The sequence below is a fragment of the Vigna umbellata genome, chromosome 4 (genome assembly GCF_029865625.1).
Source record: "Vigna umbellata cultivar VRB3 chromosome 4, Vumbellata_1.0, whole genome shotgun sequence".
Lineage (NCBI taxonomy): Eukaryota > Viridiplantae > Streptophyta > Magnoliopsida > Fabales > Fabaceae > Vigna > Vigna umbellata.
The window spans coordinates 70987669-71005198 of NC_142168.1; the positions used below are offsets into that span (position 1 = coordinate 70987669).

A 17530-nucleotide genomic window follows, 5' to 3' on the forward strand; every position below is an offset into this window, starting at 1 on the left:
AAATCCTATCATCGAAAAGGGCAGCCGAAGTACGAGATGTGGTAACAAGTTGCAAGGTGTGACGTACAATCATGTTCACGTTAAAATCATGGTAACAAGGGTCTCCAGAAGCAGGAAACAATTAGCAGAAAGCCCCCAAAACAGAGGAAACCCAGAAATATTAAATAAGAAACAGTGGTGGAATTGGAATTGAATAAGGCGTATTACAGTCTCGGAAATTGCCACATTTGACTTAGAAGAAGACAAATTAAGGTGGTAAAAGATCGAACGTGCGGAAAAAGAATTTGGAGCACGCCGTTTGCATTCCACCTAACTCCACCGCTCAGTTAGCTGGTCACAATATCAACCAGTCACCTAAATGAGTCGCTCATTGAAAGCTTTCAACAAACACCTTACTCTCCTCCCTCTCCCTCTACACCTACGCTCTTCTTCTGCCCATCCCTTCATAACTTCCTCTTCTTTCCCTCTTTTCCCACATCACGTTTCCTTCCCCAGGTTCTCTTTCTCTCACCTTCGTCCACTCTCCTGTGAGTTTCTCTTTCTCTCTGTTTCGTTCTTCGCACTCAAATTCACTTTCTTACTGTTTTGAACGTCATGTTTTTGCTTTTGGGGATTTTTTCTTCTGGGGATCACTGTTTTGTTTTTTTCTTTTCTTCTTTCAACTGGGTTATAAGACACATGAAAAAAAATTCTGTCTTGAACTTGAATTTGATGGAATATATTGTTGGGGTATGTCACTACTGCATGCAGAAGTAAAGGGTGTCTTTTCCCTTTCTCTCTCCTTTTTTTTTCGAAGGTAATTTTATTTTGATCTGAATGTACTGTATTCTGGGTGTGAAGTACAACTTTTGATGGAAACTGTTTGTTGCGTTCTACTCTGTTTGTTTATGTTCTATCTGTTAGTTAACATCATGCATTAGCACACGGAGTTTGGATTTTTTTAAAAGCAAAGAGTATCTAAGAATAGATGTTATTACGAAGTATCTTGTTTGTGTTAAGTAGCGTTTTGGCTTTGTATCTTTTGATTATTGATGAAGTTGTAGCGTGCCTAGTACCGTGAAAACCTGGTTATTGCTTTATGGACCTTGGGTCTAAACATGTTGGTGTCCAGGAAGATCAGGAGCTTTAAACACGAAAAATGAGGTTATCTTGACTTGTTATGAATTATGACCTTATGGTAGTGATGTTGCTGTGCTTGGAAATTTAGAAGGACCATCTTGCTTGTGATTATCTAGTCACCTCTGGAAAAAACCAAACTGATATTATGGTTGTTCAGTAGTTTACATCAAGTGGAATTTATTTAATGTCTAATAAATCCATCGGTAAATGTTCTTTGACTGTTTCTTCCTTTTATATAGCATCTGCACCTGCTACATTAATGGAGGTGGTGAAAGCAATTGCTAGGCAAGAACCTGCAGCTCATGAAAATGTTGCTATCAGAGCTGATCAGAAGAGTTATAGTTACAAGGAACTCCTATCATCAGCACAGCAGATATCTAATCTCTTGTGTGCCAGTGATGCACGGGAGGTGAGTTACCCCTTACAATTCCCTTACTATTCTGTTGCTAGAACAAAGCCTTCACAGGGGAAACTAAGAAAAAGCTTGAAAGTAGGTGACATAATGTTCTCAATAATAAAGCACAGTTTTTTTATTCTATTCAGATCTGCTAAAAATGGAAGATTAACAAAAAATTTCCTCTGTTGCTTGGCATTCGTGTGTAGTACTACATTTGTGAATATGTTTAAAATGTTGACTAAATTCTAAGTGGTATCGAAACCCAGGGAAATCTTGGTGGAGCTCGAATAGGAATTGTAGCCAAACCTTCTGCTGAATTTGTTGCTGGAATAATTGGGATTTGGCTCAGCGGAGGTGTTGCTGTTCCCCTTGCAACCAGCTATCCAGAAGTAGAGCTCTTGTATGTGATTGATAATTCGGTATGTGTTGGACTGTCTTTTCTTTTTTAATTTAGCTATTTAATTATTCTACACCACCTTCGTGCTTTACTTCTGCTTTGTGGATTAAATCTTAATAGAAGTTTGATATAATATGGCTGTAGGATATATCTGCAATACTGAGTACTGAAGAGCATAGCGAATTAATGCAAAGCGTAGCCAATAAAAGCTCTTCCAAGTTTTTTCATCTTCCATCTGTTGTCAACATTTCTTCAGAGAAAAGCAGAAATGGACACTCACAGAATGGGAAAGTTCACGAAGACAGGATTTTCTTGGATGATATCATAGGAGGATCAAGTAAGAAAATCAGTTTCAGCTTTTATAAATGGATTCGGTAGAGTCTTTCACTAGCAATCTGTTGACATTTCTTTCTTTGTTTTTCATATCCTTTGGCATAGGTGAAGATGATCCAGCACTGATTTTGTACACCAGTGGGACTACAGGTAAACCTAAGGGAGTTGTTCATACACACAAAAGCATCATTTCCCAGGTATGCTCCATGTTTATCTCTTGTTACGTTTATTACATAGAATTGAAAGTTTCATCATATTCTAAAATAAAATCCTCTTCCTGAACACGGGATCTGTGATTGAGCAAATTGGATATTATCAACTAATCAATGAAATACTGTATGATTTTTAATATATAATCCCTGTCGACTTAAGCTTGTCAGTCCAACTCACCTTGTTATTTACTTTGTAAATATATATATATATATATATTTTAATTCTGGCTTTGATTTTAGGTCCAAACTTTGGCAAAATCATGGGAGTACACGTCTGCTGACAAGTTTCTGCATTGTCTACCACTACATCATATCCTTGAAAGTTTCTTTGTATACATTGTTCAATAATTTTCAAATTATTTAAAACATAATATCATCTTTAGTATGTTTGCAAAAATATGATTTGGGATATCTTTATTATGTCAATCCTTAACGTATATGGTATACATGTTCATGGGCTATTCAATGGTTTAATGGCCCCTCTCTATTCAGGTTCCTCGGTAAGATACTCTCTTCACTTGTGCTTCCAAAGAATATACAACTAGAAAATAAAAATCTTAACTTATCTTCAAAATAGATAGTATCCATTTTAAACAAATTTATGTGGCTAATAATCTATTGTGTTGTTGAAGGTTGAGTTTTTGCCAAAATTTAGTGTGAGGGGAGTTTGGCAGAGATGGCGTGAGTCATATCCAACTGATGGTTCTAAGGCTGACGATGCTATAACAGTGTTCACTGGAGTAAGTATAATTCTTATTAGCATTGCTCTCATATATATAATATATCATATGTTTCGTTCTCATGGTACCTTGGCTGAGAAAATAACGTTTACATATATAAACATACAAAAATAGCATCTATAAATTGTAGGCCATTTGATGGTGTTCTATGTTATGTACTATGCTATGCACAGTTTGTTCATTTAGAATTCATTTGTACACTATTTGCTATTGACAGTATTTGCTATGATGAGAATGGGTGATCTGATTATACTTTAATCATTTTTTAAATGAAGGTTCCAACTATCTATGCCCGATTGATACAAGGTTATAATGCAATGGATTCTGAGCTTCAACGTGTTTCAGCATCTGCCGCAAATAACTTGCGTCTTATGGTAAGAAACAGAGTCACAGTAGCATGTGTTGAACAATTTTAAAGTAATGGTTTGTTCTTCAATTTTTAATATGTAACTCAGTAGTGTTGAAAATTGGCATGCACGGATATTGGCTACCGATTCAATATTAGAGATCTGATATATTGTCATGCTAATATTCAGATGTGTGGGTCCTCTGCGCTTCCACTACCTGTTATGCAAGAATGGGAAGTCATCACTGGGCATCGCTTATTGGAACGATATGGCATGACTGAAGTAAGTAATCTTTAGTTGAAGTCCTTCAACTTTGTACTGAATCATGTATATATTTTAATAGTTTTCTTATTCAATTTACAATGATCTTCTTAGAAGAATCTTATGGTATTATGTTAATGTTTCTAGTTTGTTATGGCATTGTCAAATCCATTGAAAGGTGAGCGCAAGCCAGGAACTGTGGGCAAACCATTTCCTGGTATAGAGGTTAGTTGATCTTGACGCTGTTCTCTGCTACTTGCCATCGAAAATTGGCTGTTTTATCTCTCATTCCACTACTGCATAATCTTTTTTTGATCAGATAGCCTAAACTACACTATAGAGACTTTAGTAACTAATGATCTGGCTCAAGTTTCAAATCAGGTTAAGGAAACTAAATTTATTGTTCTAAACACTGAATGAAGTGGTATATGACTGAAACTTGAAGGACACGTTCAAAGTTTACTTTGGCAAACGATTTGTACTAAAAACCTGGAGTTGTTGTCTCAAGTGTTATGGACACTCAATATGAAAAAAACACCCTATGGAATTTTAAGGCTGACATTTCTGTCTGCTTGACAGGTCAAGATCATTGCAGATGAAGATGGTGAGAATGACAACACTGCAATGGGTGAGCTTTGCGTTAAAAGCCCTTCATTGTTTAAAGAATATTATAAACTTCCTGAGGTACTTTCAAGTTCTTCTATTTAGTGATTCAGAAATCATCATTTAGTAATAATTATTACCTGTTCCTTTTACTTTTTATGCTCCTTCAAACTGTTAATGTTTATAAATAATGCATTACATGATGATTTATGTACATTATGCTACAATCTTTTCCTGTTATGCCCCACCACGACAGGCTGTAAGCAATTATTTGAGTAACACAAGTTCCAAAATACTAAAGATTGAACACAGTAAATGAATAGAATATTATTTCAGTTACCAAAAGTCCAAGATTCCTAATATAGGGAATGGTGAAAAGGATATCATACCTACTTCTGAGAAATTTTCATATATCCCTGCAGGTAACGAAGGAATCATTTACTGATGATGGATTCTTTAAGACTGGAGATGCAGTTACCACAGATGAAGACGGATATTACATCATTTTAGGACGTAAGGAAATTTATATTTCTCTATGTATGCTCATAAAAGTGAGAACTTTGAGTGCATCAAGTAGGACGGTTCTCATGCCTTAATAATTACATATCCAATTTTGAAATTTTCTAGATTTGTCCAAGTGATTTTCATTTTTCAAAACAAATATCACAACAAAACTAAGAGAAAAAAAATGCTTAAATTTGTGTACCTGTTTGCCAAAAACATTTGTCCCTAATCTGCATAAACAATAAGATAATACCTATTGTGATGGAAATAAAGCTAAAAATAACGTTGTGTACATTCTCTACGTGTTTCTAACAGGTACTAATGCTGATATAATCAAGGCTGGTGGTTATAAGCTGTCTGCATTAGAAATTGAATCAGTTATCATAGAGGCAAGTTGCTACCATTTCCTCATTATGGGTTGCTAGTTGTTATCAACCCCATGTATCTGTTACCTTTTTTTCCCTCCATGGAAGTATTGAATATAAGGGATGATATATGGATATTCACAATCAGAACACTTTTTGCAGCATCCAGCTATCTCAGAATGCTGCATTTTAGGATTACCAGACAATGACTATGGAGAGATTGTAGGTGCAATCGTTGTGCTACATGATGTTAAAGAGAAGAGAGATCAAGAATCAAAGCCTACTCTAAGCCTAGAAGAATTATCCACCTGGGCCAAAGACAAAATTGCACCTTACAAGGTATGACAACATAACCATTGTTTATTTTTATGTTGAAAGTTCCATATTGACTAGAGATAAAACCAATTTATAGAATATAAGTGGGTGTAAACCTTATCTTATAAGTCGGTTTTGTGGGGTTGAGTTAGATTTAAAGTCCACTTCTTAACATGATATCAGAGTTATGTTTAGGGTTTGTTGGAAGTCCCACGTTGACTAGAGATAAGGTCAATTTATAGTATACACCTCACCTCACAAACTGATTTTGTGGGACTGAATTAGGCCTAAAATCCACTTCTTAACATTTTATACATGTATAAGATACTCAAGATGAGTTCGAGAGATCAAAAGACAAAATCTTAAACTATATATCATATGATGGCAAATTATTCTAAAAATTCAATGCACTTTATTTATTTTTTGACTATTTCTCATACTAACCAAACAATTAAAATGCACCATATCTGTTTTTTCTTGGTGTTTTCTTTGCTGCTAATTACTTTGCTTTCTGATAATTTGTTTATTATTTTTGTCAGATTCCAACTAAACTAATCCTGTGGGAAAAACTCCCTCGCAATGCCATGGGGAAGGTAATTTACTTTGGCTTCTATCTTGTTCTTATGGACAGAATTTCCATTTTTTCACCTTGACATGCCTTCTGGGATGGAAAACTAGTTAATTGTTTCTCCTGTGAAATTTCAGGTAAATAAAAAGGAGCTGAAGAAGCTGGTGGTTTCAGAACAGTGAACACCATTTGAGCTTTATTCACTGGTCAAAGTTTAATGTTCTGAAGCCAGTTTTTTAAGATGGTGGAAATCTCAAATAAAATTTCACCAATTATTTATTGAAATAGAAACCTTTGTATTCTCTCATTTATTAAGTTCAATAAGTTTTAGCATATTATGAGAGGTAGATAAAAGAAAAGAAAATTATCATTAAGCTTAGCAATTTAGCTTTATTTATGAAGGTGATTGATTGAATGTATTTAACGAAAAACATTCATTATAAGAAAAAAATAATGTAATGTTTAGCTATTCACTTCATTTAGTACTCTCTTTGTCTGTCTTTCAGTATCTAAGTTTATTTCTATTGTAAAATGGAATGAGTTATTGGAAGGATTCTATGGAAATTGTTAATAATATATGCTTCTCATGCTAATAATTGTTTCTTTATAAATATAGAAGCTTATTTTTTATAATTAATTTATTTTTATGTCAAATGATGGAATGTGTTCAAATATCATTATTTTATAATAAAAAAAGCTTTTATTTTATATACTTTTTGTATGAATAACTGTAAAACATATTTATATTTATTTAATAAATATTAGAAGGATATTTTGGTATTTTTAAAATAAAAGGAAAATAATATAAAAAAAGATAGTGTGAAATAAATATAAAAAAATTATGTGTGAAAAATGCACCTTTACATGCTCTCAACTTTGGGCTCATTGAGGTGGGAAACTTGTTATTACACCTGATGTTTTTCTCCTGCACTCCCACAAACGTGAACATTTTTATTTTGTCCTTGTCATAAAAAAGTTTGTGCAATTCATAATAGGCTATGAAATCCTGAAGCCAATTTCAGATTCCACGAGTCACTGTTTTCTTTTGAGAAAAAATGATTTAATCTAAAATAAACTTTTGGAAATTACTTTCACATTGTATAATTTAAAAGTAACTTTCGGAATTAATTTCACAGTGTAATTTAGAACTGACTTCTCAATACGAAAGTTTATTCAGTACTGTATAATTTAAAAATATTTTAAAATTTTATTACAGATTAGACAATTCAAAAGTTATTTTTTAAAAAATAGTTGATTTTCGAATTCTACAATTTAAAATTAACTTTTAAATTTTAAATTAGAAAGATATTATTCACAAACAGTTCTAGATTCTACCATTGGAAAAAATTTCAATAGTTTATATAAGGGCGCAGGAAGAAATATACGGAGGTGCATGAAGAAGCTGCCATAAAGAAAAGAGAGTAAAGCCAGTTTATGTAAATGGGCCTGGGTTTATGTATATGGGCCTGGGTTAGTCCATGGCCCAGTGAATTGATGTTGTTCTTCCCTTGTTTTCATTTCAAACGCGTTGTCTCTTTTCTTGCTGTTGCTCTGTGCCCGCTGCTGCAAAGTGCAAAACCTGAGAGAGAGAAATGGAGAAGATGAAAATAGAAGAGGTTCAGTCTACCACCAAGAAACAGCGTGTTGCTACTCATACTCACATCAAAGGCCTAGGGCTTGAGGTTCCTTCTCCTTCCTCTTTCTTCTCCTCTTCTGTGTTAGGTCTGCAATTTTCAGTTTCAATTTTAGTTTGATTATTGTTGTTCAGCCGAGTGGAAAAGCATCGCGTTTTGCCGCCGGCTTCGTCGGCCAAGTTGAAGCCAGAGAAGCTTCCGGTCTCGTGGTCGACATGATTCGCCAGAAGAAGATGGCCGGCCGTGCACTCCTTCTCGCCGGACCACCTGGAACCGGAAAGACTGCACTGGCACTTGGGATAAGCCAAGAGCTTGGCACCAAGGTTCAACACTCATTCTTCTGCTGTTTCTTTTTTTGCTTGAGGAAAAGAGACTATGCTGTTAGTGTCTTTAGCCTCCTTGTCACTGTTAATAAGGTTTATGCCACTCTGCAGGTGCCATTCTGTCCAATGGTTGGCTCTGAAGTGTACTCCTCAGAAGTGAAGAAGACTGAGGTTCTCATGGAAAATTTTCGACGGGCCATTGGTCTGCGTATAAAGGAAAACAAAGAAGTGTATGAAGGAGAGGTGAGTTTGTATCTGCTTTCTCTTATCAAAACTGGTTGTGCATTGTAAATATTGCTGTTGATATTTTTGCTGGTCTTGTGTAAGGTAACTGAGCTCACTCCCGAAGAAACTGAGAGTGTATCTGGTGGTTATGGTAAAAGTATTAGCCATGTGATAATTGGATTGAAGACAGTGAAAGGAACCAAGCAACTCAAGTTGGATCCTACCATATATGATGCCTTGATTAAGGAAAAGGTGAGGTTTATGATTTCCTCTTGCTCTTTGTGTGCTGCCATGTGTAAATGTGTAAATTAGTTAGTTATGAGTTATAAATTTATTTGGTTTATTTTGTATGGGGCTGTTTATTTTTAAAGGTATGTAATGTTTGTGTGAACAAATGTGTGATGTTTTTGATTTTGGGACTTCTGCATATGTGGTGCAGGTAGCTGTTGGGGATGTTATATACATTGAGGCAAATAGTGGCGCTGTAAAAAGGGTGGGTCGAAGTGATGCTTTTGCTACAGAGTTTGACCTTGAGGCAGAAGAGTATGTTCCACTTCCCAAGGGAGAGGTGCACAAGAAAAAGGAGATTGTTCAGGTATTTAATTTGAAACCAGTTTTGTATCAATGTAATGCCTAAAATTTTCTATTTCAGTATTATTATTATGATTACTATTATTATATATATTTCTGATCGCTTGTGATTTGAATTGCTTCTTCTTAAAGGATGTAACCTTGCATGATCTGGATGCTGCCAATGCACGACCTCAAGGGGGACAAGATATTCTGTCTCTTATGGGTCAGATGATGAAACCCAGGAAAACAGAAATCACTGACAAGTTGAGACAAGAAATTAACAAGGTATTTTCAGAACTTCTGATACAAGTTTCTAGTCTATTATTTAATTAGTTGTGGAAAAAATTAAGGTCTAAAAATGAGGTTTTCTCTTGACAATTTCTCCAAATACAGTCAATTGTCATTGGATTACCTATTTTTTCAGATGTTTTACACATAAATTGAAAATGTGATTGATAAGATTATACTAGTGAGTTATAACCAGAAAAAACCAAAGGTAAAAGAAAAGCGGGGATAATATGGAAACAAGAGGGTAACTGTTTTTGTTGGTGACAGGTTGTCAATCGATATATTGATGAAGGTGTGGCAGAGCTTGTACCTGGAGTTCTATTTATCGATGAGGTGACTGTCACTAAACTTCTCACTAACTAATTAGTGCATTACTAATGCATCTAAATAATTAAGTATTAATGCTTCTTTGCAGGTTCATATGTTAGACATGGAATGTTTTTCGTATTTGAATCGTGCTTTAGAGAGCTCCCTATCTCCAATAGTAATATTTGCTACTAATAGAGGAATATGTAATGTAAGGTACGATGAAAATAATGTTGTTTTTATAGTTTTGGTCTATATGTTAAATTTTGAAAAATCAAATGAATGCAGTGTGGTGATTAGTAGCTAGTCATTCTTGGCGTATTTGATGTTTAGGGAATTGACAATTTGACGTCAATCAATGTGAACTTCAAGTAAATGGTCATATTGATTAGTTGTTAGATTGGTATGGTTGGATTTTAATTATCTCACCTTGCTAAATTTGAGCATTATTGCCTGCTTTTTTTATACAGAGGGACTGATATGAGCAGTCCTCACGGCATACCTGTTGACCTACTGGATCGGTTGGTGATCATTCGAACACAAATCTATGGTCCTGCTGAAATGATACAGGTAGTATGACCTTTATATTTCTTTCGATATACTTTCAAGATTTGATATGTCCAAACATACATGCTACTTATCTGTGGAACAGATTCTAGCTATCCGTGCTCAAGTGGAGGAACTGGTGGTGGATGACGAGAGTTTAGCTTTCCTTGGGGAAATTGGACAACGAACATCTTTAAGGTCTGCACTCTAGATTGGCTGTTCTGCTATCCTATGCTTTTCCTTATGTTTCTTACATCTGTTGCTTCCTCATCAGGCATGCAGTTCAGCTGTTATCACCTGCCAGCATTGTAGCAAAAATGAATGGCAGAGACAATATATGCAAGGTAACAATGAAGTTGGACTATTTGATGTCAGCATTTGAAATACTGTTCACTACGTGCTTATCTCCAACTTAATGAATTATTATTATTGTGATATTAATAGGCGGATCTTGAAGAGGTTTGTTCGCTATATTTGGATGCCAAATCATCTGCCAGGTTACTTCAAGAGCAGCAGGAGAAATACATTTCGTAAGATTATTATTTTCAAACTGTTGCAAGAGCTGGTGGTTGGATTTTAATTACAACCGGTTTGCTTGTTGCTTCTCTGCTGTCCCCTGCATGATCCGAGACAATTGGTTCATAGAATTCATCTGGGTATTATTGATGGTAGCAGAAACCTGAGACAAGAAAACGAGTCACTGCATTAGAATCAAAGGGTTAAAGTGTGCTGTAATTTTTTTGCTGAAATCGTTTTTAGATTTTTTTTGTATGTTTTGACAACTGAAAACAGAAAGGCAACATGGAATGTAACGAGGCAGTTTATTTCCCCTATGTTTTCGATTCTTTTTCTTCTGCACTTCAAAATTCACTTCTGTTCATCGGACGTAATGGTATTAATTAACTTCTATCCCCTCAATTCTACAACTTTCTGCTTGGCTTTTGGAATATTTTAGGACATCCTTAGCAGTTGTGATAATTCCTGGACTTTCCATTGTGTTTATATAAACTGTTAAACTTAATTAATATATATATATATATATATATATATATATATATATATATCTAGGAATGTCTGTGTATTTATTGTTAACTTTCTGTTCTAATTGAAATTTATGGGCTCTTTTTATTCTAATTGTGTTTTCAATATTAAAATTTTAACTTGAGTTATTTCCTGTTGGAATTTTGGATTGTGGAATATAAGAGATATAATTTGGAGAATTTTCTTTTATTATTTTATTCATGTACTCTATAGATAAAGTAAAATGTGTTAGAATATTAAATATTTATAATATTTTAGTTTTCAAGTTTAAATATATAAGAAGTGAATATATTTTTAGTTTTATTTAAATAATATTTTGAAAGTATATCTTTTTTTTATAAAAACTAGTATAAAAAGAAAAATATTAAGTAAATATTCTAGTATATTCATTCATAAAGGTAAATACATAGTTACAATATTACCTTAAATCATTAGTTTATATTATAATTAAATTTTTAATTTGTACCGGCAAACAATTTTCTTACCATTGAACAACTTAAGTGTTAGTTATTAATCACAAAGTTTCATCACATAAACAAAACATACTTTTCAAAAATACTATCCTTATAAAAATAAACAATTATGACATGTAAATGTTAATAACTTTAACTAATATTTTTTTTTCTCTTCTTTAAGTAATTCTTTATTATTTTACTTTAATGAAATAAATTTTATAAATGTCGTCAGACGAAAATTAACTCTATTTATTCAATTTTAAAATATGTATTACACTTAACAAAAATATATCTTAACACCGATTTATTTATTGTAAACGAGATATTAAAATAAATTTAATTTCTAAAATATGCATATATCTTGTCATATTTTATATAATTAAGTTAATAAATTTAATTATAAATGCACTCAAAAAATTCATTTGAATAAAAATTTAAATTTTTAGTTTTTATTATCTTGATGTTTTAAAAAAAATCAATATTAAAGTTCACCTGAACCTCGCCTGCTCTTTTTCTTTTTTTTTTTTTCACACTGTTTTCAACCATTAAAAAAAGTTCACGTGAAACTCGCTCCCTTAAAAGAAAATCTTAGCACCATAAGACTATCATTTAATAAACAAAGGTTAGAATAAACAAAAACAAAATTAAAGAATGTGAAAAATGCTATCTGTTCCATACACAAACTATTATTTCCACTAAATTTGTTTTTCCTTTTATTTGTTTTTTTCAAAAGCTTTTATCTCTCATTTAAACAAACCCTAGCTACGGACAGAACAATATATATTTATAGGCAAAACTACATTTCAATTCAAGTGGTTAGTAAATTAGGTTTTCAAACCAAATCTTCCATAAATAATCTGTTAAAGTAGTTATATAAAAAAGGGGGAAATTAGAGCTATGTATATTTTTCCCTTTTCCCCTTCAAAACTAATATTCAAAGTTCATTTCATAGAATTTCTTTGTGTTTCATTTTAAGCCTTTTTTCAGTTATGTTATGTCTGAATCCATCACTGTTCTAGCTTTTGTTTCTATAGGATGAAAGTGGAAACTGGCATGTGAGTGCAATAGCAACATTAGTAGACATGATTGGAAGTGCTGCTCCCTACACAGTTAACCAATGTCACCATGTCACTCTTGACTTGAATATCTCATACTACTCAATGGCAAAGGTTCAGGTAGTCTTGTGTTCATGTTGACATCTAAATATCTTTGGTTTTTGTGAATTTTTGAAGACTTTTGCATCCTTGAGTCCAATTTCTTTACTCACCAAATGCATTCATTAATTCTACCCGCCAACAATAGGAAGAGGTTGAAATAGAAGCAAAGGTTTAGGAAAGAAGGATGATTTAACTTCAGTGATTGTGGAAGTCAGGAAAAAGCAGAATGCAGAATTGGTTGCTCTACCATGTGAAAGTAAACTGTTTCAATCAACCTCATTCAAACTGACATGTTGTATACTCCTTCTATTATAGAAATTACTTTTAAACAATGAATATCATGTTCTCTTCCTTTAGTGCTAAGGTTAAAGTGAATAGTTTTCAAGCTTTGTGAGACAATGGATCAATTGTGTTTGGAATCATGGAAGGATCATTGGTACAGACGTTTGGAAATTCATCAGAGTATGCTTTAAAAGCCATTGTTTCATCCTTGGTTTTAATTATATTAGAGTAACAATTTTACTATGGAGAAAATATGCATCTTGACATACCAATACCGTTTATACATACATCAATAGCTGCTGATATCTGCAACCACTACACATATCAAAACATAAGTAGTGCATGTTCCTACAAAGTTCAACATCTCAACTTGTAAAGCATATACTTTTTCCATTGTTTTCACTAACTTTGACTACATTTTCAATAGACCCTCAATTATTCATTGTCAAATCTAGTTAACTCTTTTCACATTTAAGCCAATATCTTCTTCACTGACATGTGATGCCTTGCTCACAGTGCCATTTTGAGCTAATGGTTTCTCATTTGAATTCTTCTGGTTTCTCATTTGATCAATTGTGGGTCCATAAGCCCAGCTGCATACTAGATAATACAGTATATTAACAGCATTGAGTAGAGCAAGAAGCCAGTAGTACTTATCATAACGACCCTTGTTAATATTATCCAAAACCCATCCCTCTTTTCCTCCTCTTGAAGTAACATGTTCCACAGTGCTGAATATGAAACTAGATAAAAAGTTTCCTGCAGCCATTCCAAGTCCAAAAAGGCAAGATGCAATGCTTGACATAGTTCTAGGAAACTCTGTGTAATAGAACTCATTTTGGCCTATGGCATTGAATGCTTCAGCCAAGCCTGCCAAGAAAAGTTGAGGAACAAGCCACATTCCAGACATATTCAACACTGCATTCATGTCATTAACATGTCTCTCCCTGATTGCTCTACTTCTCCTTGTAGTCTCCACAATTGCTGCAGTTGCAAAGTGGAGTAAAGAGAAACCCAACCCAATTCCCATTCTTCTCTTGGCACTGATCCTAACAGGTTTTCCTACAATCTTTGACGCTAGAGGAATAATGGCACGATCGTAAAGAGCCACCCAGAGAAATATTGTAATCACCAAGACTACAGAAAAAGAACCTGCTGGAACTTCAAATTTAGAAGTGATGTGCCTTTTGAGGGATTTAGCTTGCAGTATTCCAAAAGATCCTCCAATGTTAACTGACACCATGATCCCTGTAGACCACAGTGGAATCACTTTCATGATAGCTTTTAGTTCTTCCACTTGTTCTATTGTGCAGAGACTCCACGGATCCGAGGCTGATCCATCACTGGCTATATCCTTTTCAGGATCTTGAATTATGCAAGCTTTATTCAGAAACCTGGAAAATAAAGCATTGCAAGAAGTTCATAATTTTTTTGATACAGTGAACAAGCACAACATAACATGTTAAAATAGAATAAGGATAGCATGACAAACGTTGACATTCATTTGACATACCTAACAAGGATAAATGATCTTAAAAGAATGATTTTTTTTTGTAGTTTTTCGAAAAGAAAAATTTTCTTGACACACTTAAATTTTTTACATTCATTTGTCACTATCTTTATTCACTTTTTTTTTTCTTGGAAAAATACAAAACTTTACACTTTTATGACCATTTTATCTTTATATCCTGTGTGAAAAGTGTGTCTTGGTACCATTTTTCTTTCAAAAAATAATAAAATAAGGAAGGGCAGTGTCATAAAAAAAAGTTATGAGTCAAATTATCATCTTTCTATAAGGATAAGATAACGATAGTGTTATGTTATCGACCTTAGTTTTTCATCAGGAGCAAGAAGATCAGAGTCCTTCCTACGATGGTACATTTCAACTGAGTTACTTGGTGGTAAAGGAAGCTTCCGGTTCTTGTAGGCCACAACGATTACCTGTGCTAGGCCAGTGATTAAGCTGCCCTGAACTTTGTGCTTTACATAAAGTGGAGAAGCAATGAAAAAAGATAAAGTGGACATGAACATAAGTGCTGCTGGAACTCCAAAACCCAGTTTCCACCCAAAATGATCTTGGATATACACTATGACTGTAAGGGCTATTATGACAGCAAAAGCTGTAAAAGCATAATACCAGCTGAAAAATGTTTCTAACACCCTTTGGTTTCTGGGGTTATCCTTTTTGTTGACCTGGTCTGCACCAAATGGCATGGAACATGCAAGACCACCATTTCCAAGAGACATGAGAGCAAAGGAAGAGATTAGCATTGTCATTTGCCCAGTTGTTGCTGATTTACATCTTTCAGGTTCTTGATTGCAAGGAAGAGGCCGAGCTTGTGGAACCATCGCTGTTAGCCACAACAGTGACATTCCCTGTTGAAAGAACAAAACAAGCTTTGATTAAAACCAACTTATTTTAACTGTTTTGAATGTCTTGTAATCCTCAAAGTGCGATCGAGTTTTTCACAGAATAGAAATGAATGTGCACCAGGCTTGCATTTTGTTATAAGTTCATTAAAGATATAAAATGTTGTTAATGTAGTCTTATATTTCGTGCAGAAGGATCTGCTTATAGCTATCTTTTACGTTGAAAAGATCATGCAGGTGTGAATTTATATATTTTTATCATAAATGAAATGGCTTCAGCCTTCACATTTCTGCTCATGCCAGTATATAATTGAAGTCTGCAAAATAATCATTAAATTCATGGAAGAGTAGGTACACTCACAAGATACAACACTAATGAAAATTGAGTCTAATCAAGTAAAAAATTGATATCATTTTCTACTCCAAACCTTAAGTAATGGGTTAACGGATCTTCACTACTTTCTCATTTATATTAAATATGAGACTTGGACTTAAACTTGGATTCTCAACATCTTATACATCCTTTGTGCACACTTTTTGTGCATACTTTTTTATTGAAAAATGATTCTTTATACTTATATTTTTACGATCATTTTATTATTATATTCTGTTAAATATACTTAAAAGTATGTTATAGTACCATTGCTCCTGTTTATTACAGACATTAAAACTAAGGGTCCAAAAGCTGAAAGTGAATTCAGAAGAGGAAGAGCTTAAAGGAAGATGAAAAGTACCAGAAAAGTGATGGTGGATCCTAACCCAACAGAGAGAAATCGACCCAAGTAAGAATCAGCAATGAAAGCACCTATGAGTGGTGTGATATTGCTTGTTGCAGAGGACAATAGAAGCACTTGAGTTGCTTTGGCTAAATGAAAGTGGTAACTCCCCATCAAATACACTATCATGTTTGGCAGAAGACCAAATGTTGCAACTCTTGCAAGTGCCTCATTTGCTGCAACACAAACAACCAAAACCAAAAAGAATGAAATCCATCACCAAAAACCAAACCAATGTGAAACAAAAACAAAGTTTACCCATGATGAAAGGCATGGTAACAAAACCACCCTTTTCCTTTTGTGGTCGTTGAATGTGTTCTGATACCATTTCAACTTCTCTTGAACAAAGCTCCACCTGCTTCTCCATTGCTGCCTCCTTCACAATGCAAACAAAGAAAACACAGTTTGGAGCTCTTAAGTACCAGTTTTCATGCAGCAGATAAAGATGTCAGAACTTGCAAGAGGGTCGAATCGAACTTACCATGTTTCTGTTTCTGTTTCTGTGTGTCTCTGTTACAACATGTTACTTATAGCAAACATTTTCTATGTTATCACTGTCTCACGATACTTACAATGTATGAGGTAATGTTAATAATGCTTTTGTTCATCAGATGCAGATGCACCATATTTTCACTATTTCTTTTAAATGCTAATAGTCATATTTATCAAGTAAATGTCAAACTTTCTGACTTTAATCAACTATGGGGCATGAATTTTCTTACATTCACAAAAGAATTGTAACATTTTTAATTGTTTTAATTATTTTATATCTCTAATTCAATGTGAAATGTTTTTTATTCTTACTTATAATTATTAGAAAATTTATAATTGATTTATTATTTATCATACATATTTTAATATCTTCTGATAAATAAAAATTTGAGCTCTGTACATGAGACAAAACAAAAGAATCTATTTGATGTTCATAAAAAAACTAAAAGCATTTATAAATATAAAATCAGTGAGAAATAAAAGAAGTCTACTTTACCTAAAACATTGTGAAAAGGACATGAAAGGAAAGTTTGTAATTTTGCTAGTGTTTTGGAATCTTGTGATCATCCCATCTTTATGTTGTTGTCTACTTTGGATTTCAGAAGGCAAATATGTAGTGCGTTACACTTGGCCTTTCCTCTTTAAAATGCATTATATATATTACTAGACTAAAAAACTTTTTTGTAAAATTATTATTCATTTCCAAAATAATATAGCCACTCTTACTTTTTTTTAGTTTAATTAAACTATTTAAGTGAAATTTTATAAGTATGTTTTAATATCCATTGAGATAATATTATTAAAGGAAAATATAGAGTAGTTGAGATATTGTTTGGAGTTTTCAGGATGTGTTCATTTGAGAGGGAGAATGAGTGAATAAATTTGAAAAAATAGAAAAAAA

At 33.5% G+C, this 17530-nt stretch overlaps 3 protein-coding genes across 3 annotated transcripts; 2 read left to right on the plus strand and 1 right to left on the minus strand.

Annotated features, from left to right (window-relative positions):
- On the plus strand, positions 1-6639 carry LOC124842014 (putative CoA ligase CCL8). The gene is made up of 17 exons (XM_088114333.1): positions 1-527; positions 1359-1528; positions 1783-1935; positions 2058-2250; positions 2352-2443; positions 2699-2767; positions 2905-2958; positions 3091-3198; positions 3474-3572; positions 3735-3827; positions 3954-4031; positions 4386-4490; positions 4832-4922; positions 5229-5302; positions 5441-5617; positions 6133-6186; positions 6299-6639. Exons 1-17 carry the CDS (start codon positions 359-361, stop codon positions 6341-6343), a joined length of 1824 nt encoding a protein of 607 aa, XP_087970459.1. The 5' UTR covers positions 1-358; the 3' UTR covers positions 6344-6639.
- A 1043-nt stretch (positions 6640-7682) lies between these two features.
- LOC148201128 (ruvB-like protein 1) lies at positions 7683-10889 on the plus strand. Its single transcript, XM_088111649.1, has 12 exons — positions 7683-7843; positions 7930-8118; positions 8230-8361; positions 8446-8595; positions 8783-8938; positions 9067-9201; positions 9472-9537; positions 9620-9726; positions 9981-10080; positions 10163-10254; positions 10331-10400; positions 10501-10889. The coding sequence occupies exons 1-12, from the start codon at positions 7754-7756 to the stop codon at positions 10588-10590; spliced, it is 1377 nt and encodes a 458-aa protein (XP_087967775.1). The 5' UTR covers positions 7683-7753; the 3' UTR covers positions 10591-10889.
- Positions 10890-13313: 2424 nt separating this feature from the next.
- Positions 13314-16754, minus strand: LOC124842027 (protein NRT1/ PTR FAMILY 1.2-like). Its single transcript, XM_047318443.2, has 5 exons — positions 16619-16754; positions 16396-16513; positions 16096-16313; positions 14820-15367; positions 13314-14385 (listed from the first exon to the last, which is right to left on the minus strand). Exons 1-5 carry the CDS (start codon positions 16619-16621, stop codon positions 13443-13445), a joined length of 1830 nt encoding a protein of 609 aa, XP_047174399.1. The 5' UTR covers positions 16622-16754; the 3' UTR covers positions 13314-13442.
- Positions 16755-17530: the final 776 nt, after the last annotated feature.

Bases quoted from the DNA above. Each gene is read 5' to 3' on its own strand.
- LOC124842014 (XM_088114333.1), top strand. From the start codon at position 359: ATGAGTCGCTCATTGAAAGCTTTCAACAAACACCTTACTCTCCTCCCT. The intron at 4,491-4,831 runs GTACTTTCAAGT...ATATCCCTGCAG, and splicing joins AATATTATAAACTTCCTGAG to GTAACGAAGGAATCATTTAC. The intron at 5,303-5,440 runs GCAAGTTGCTAC...CACTTTTTGCAG, and splicing joins TTGAATCAGTTATCATAGAG to CATCCAGCTATCTCAGAATG.
- LOC148201128 (XM_088111649.1), top strand. From the start codon at position 7,754: ATGGAGAAGATGAAAATAGAAGAGGTTCAGTCTACCACCAAGAAACAG. The intron at 8,362-8,445 runs GTGAGTTTGTAT...GTCTTGTGTAAG, and splicing joins AAGAAGTGTATGAAGGAGAG to GTAACTGAGCTCACTCCCGA. The intron at 8,939-9,066 runs GTATTTAATTTG...TTCTTCTTAAAG, and splicing joins AGAAAAAGGAGATTGTTCAG to GATGTAACCTTGCATGATCT.
- LOC124842027 (XM_047318443.2), bottom strand. The intron at 15,368-16,095 runs GTACTTTTCATC...TTCTTTCAACAG, and splicing joins GATCCACCATCACTTTTCTG to GGAATGTCACTGTTGTGGCT. The intron at 14,386-14,819 runs GTCGATAACATA...TTTATTTTCCAG, and splicing joins GCTCCTGATGAAAAACTAAG to GTTTCTGAATAAAGCTTGCA.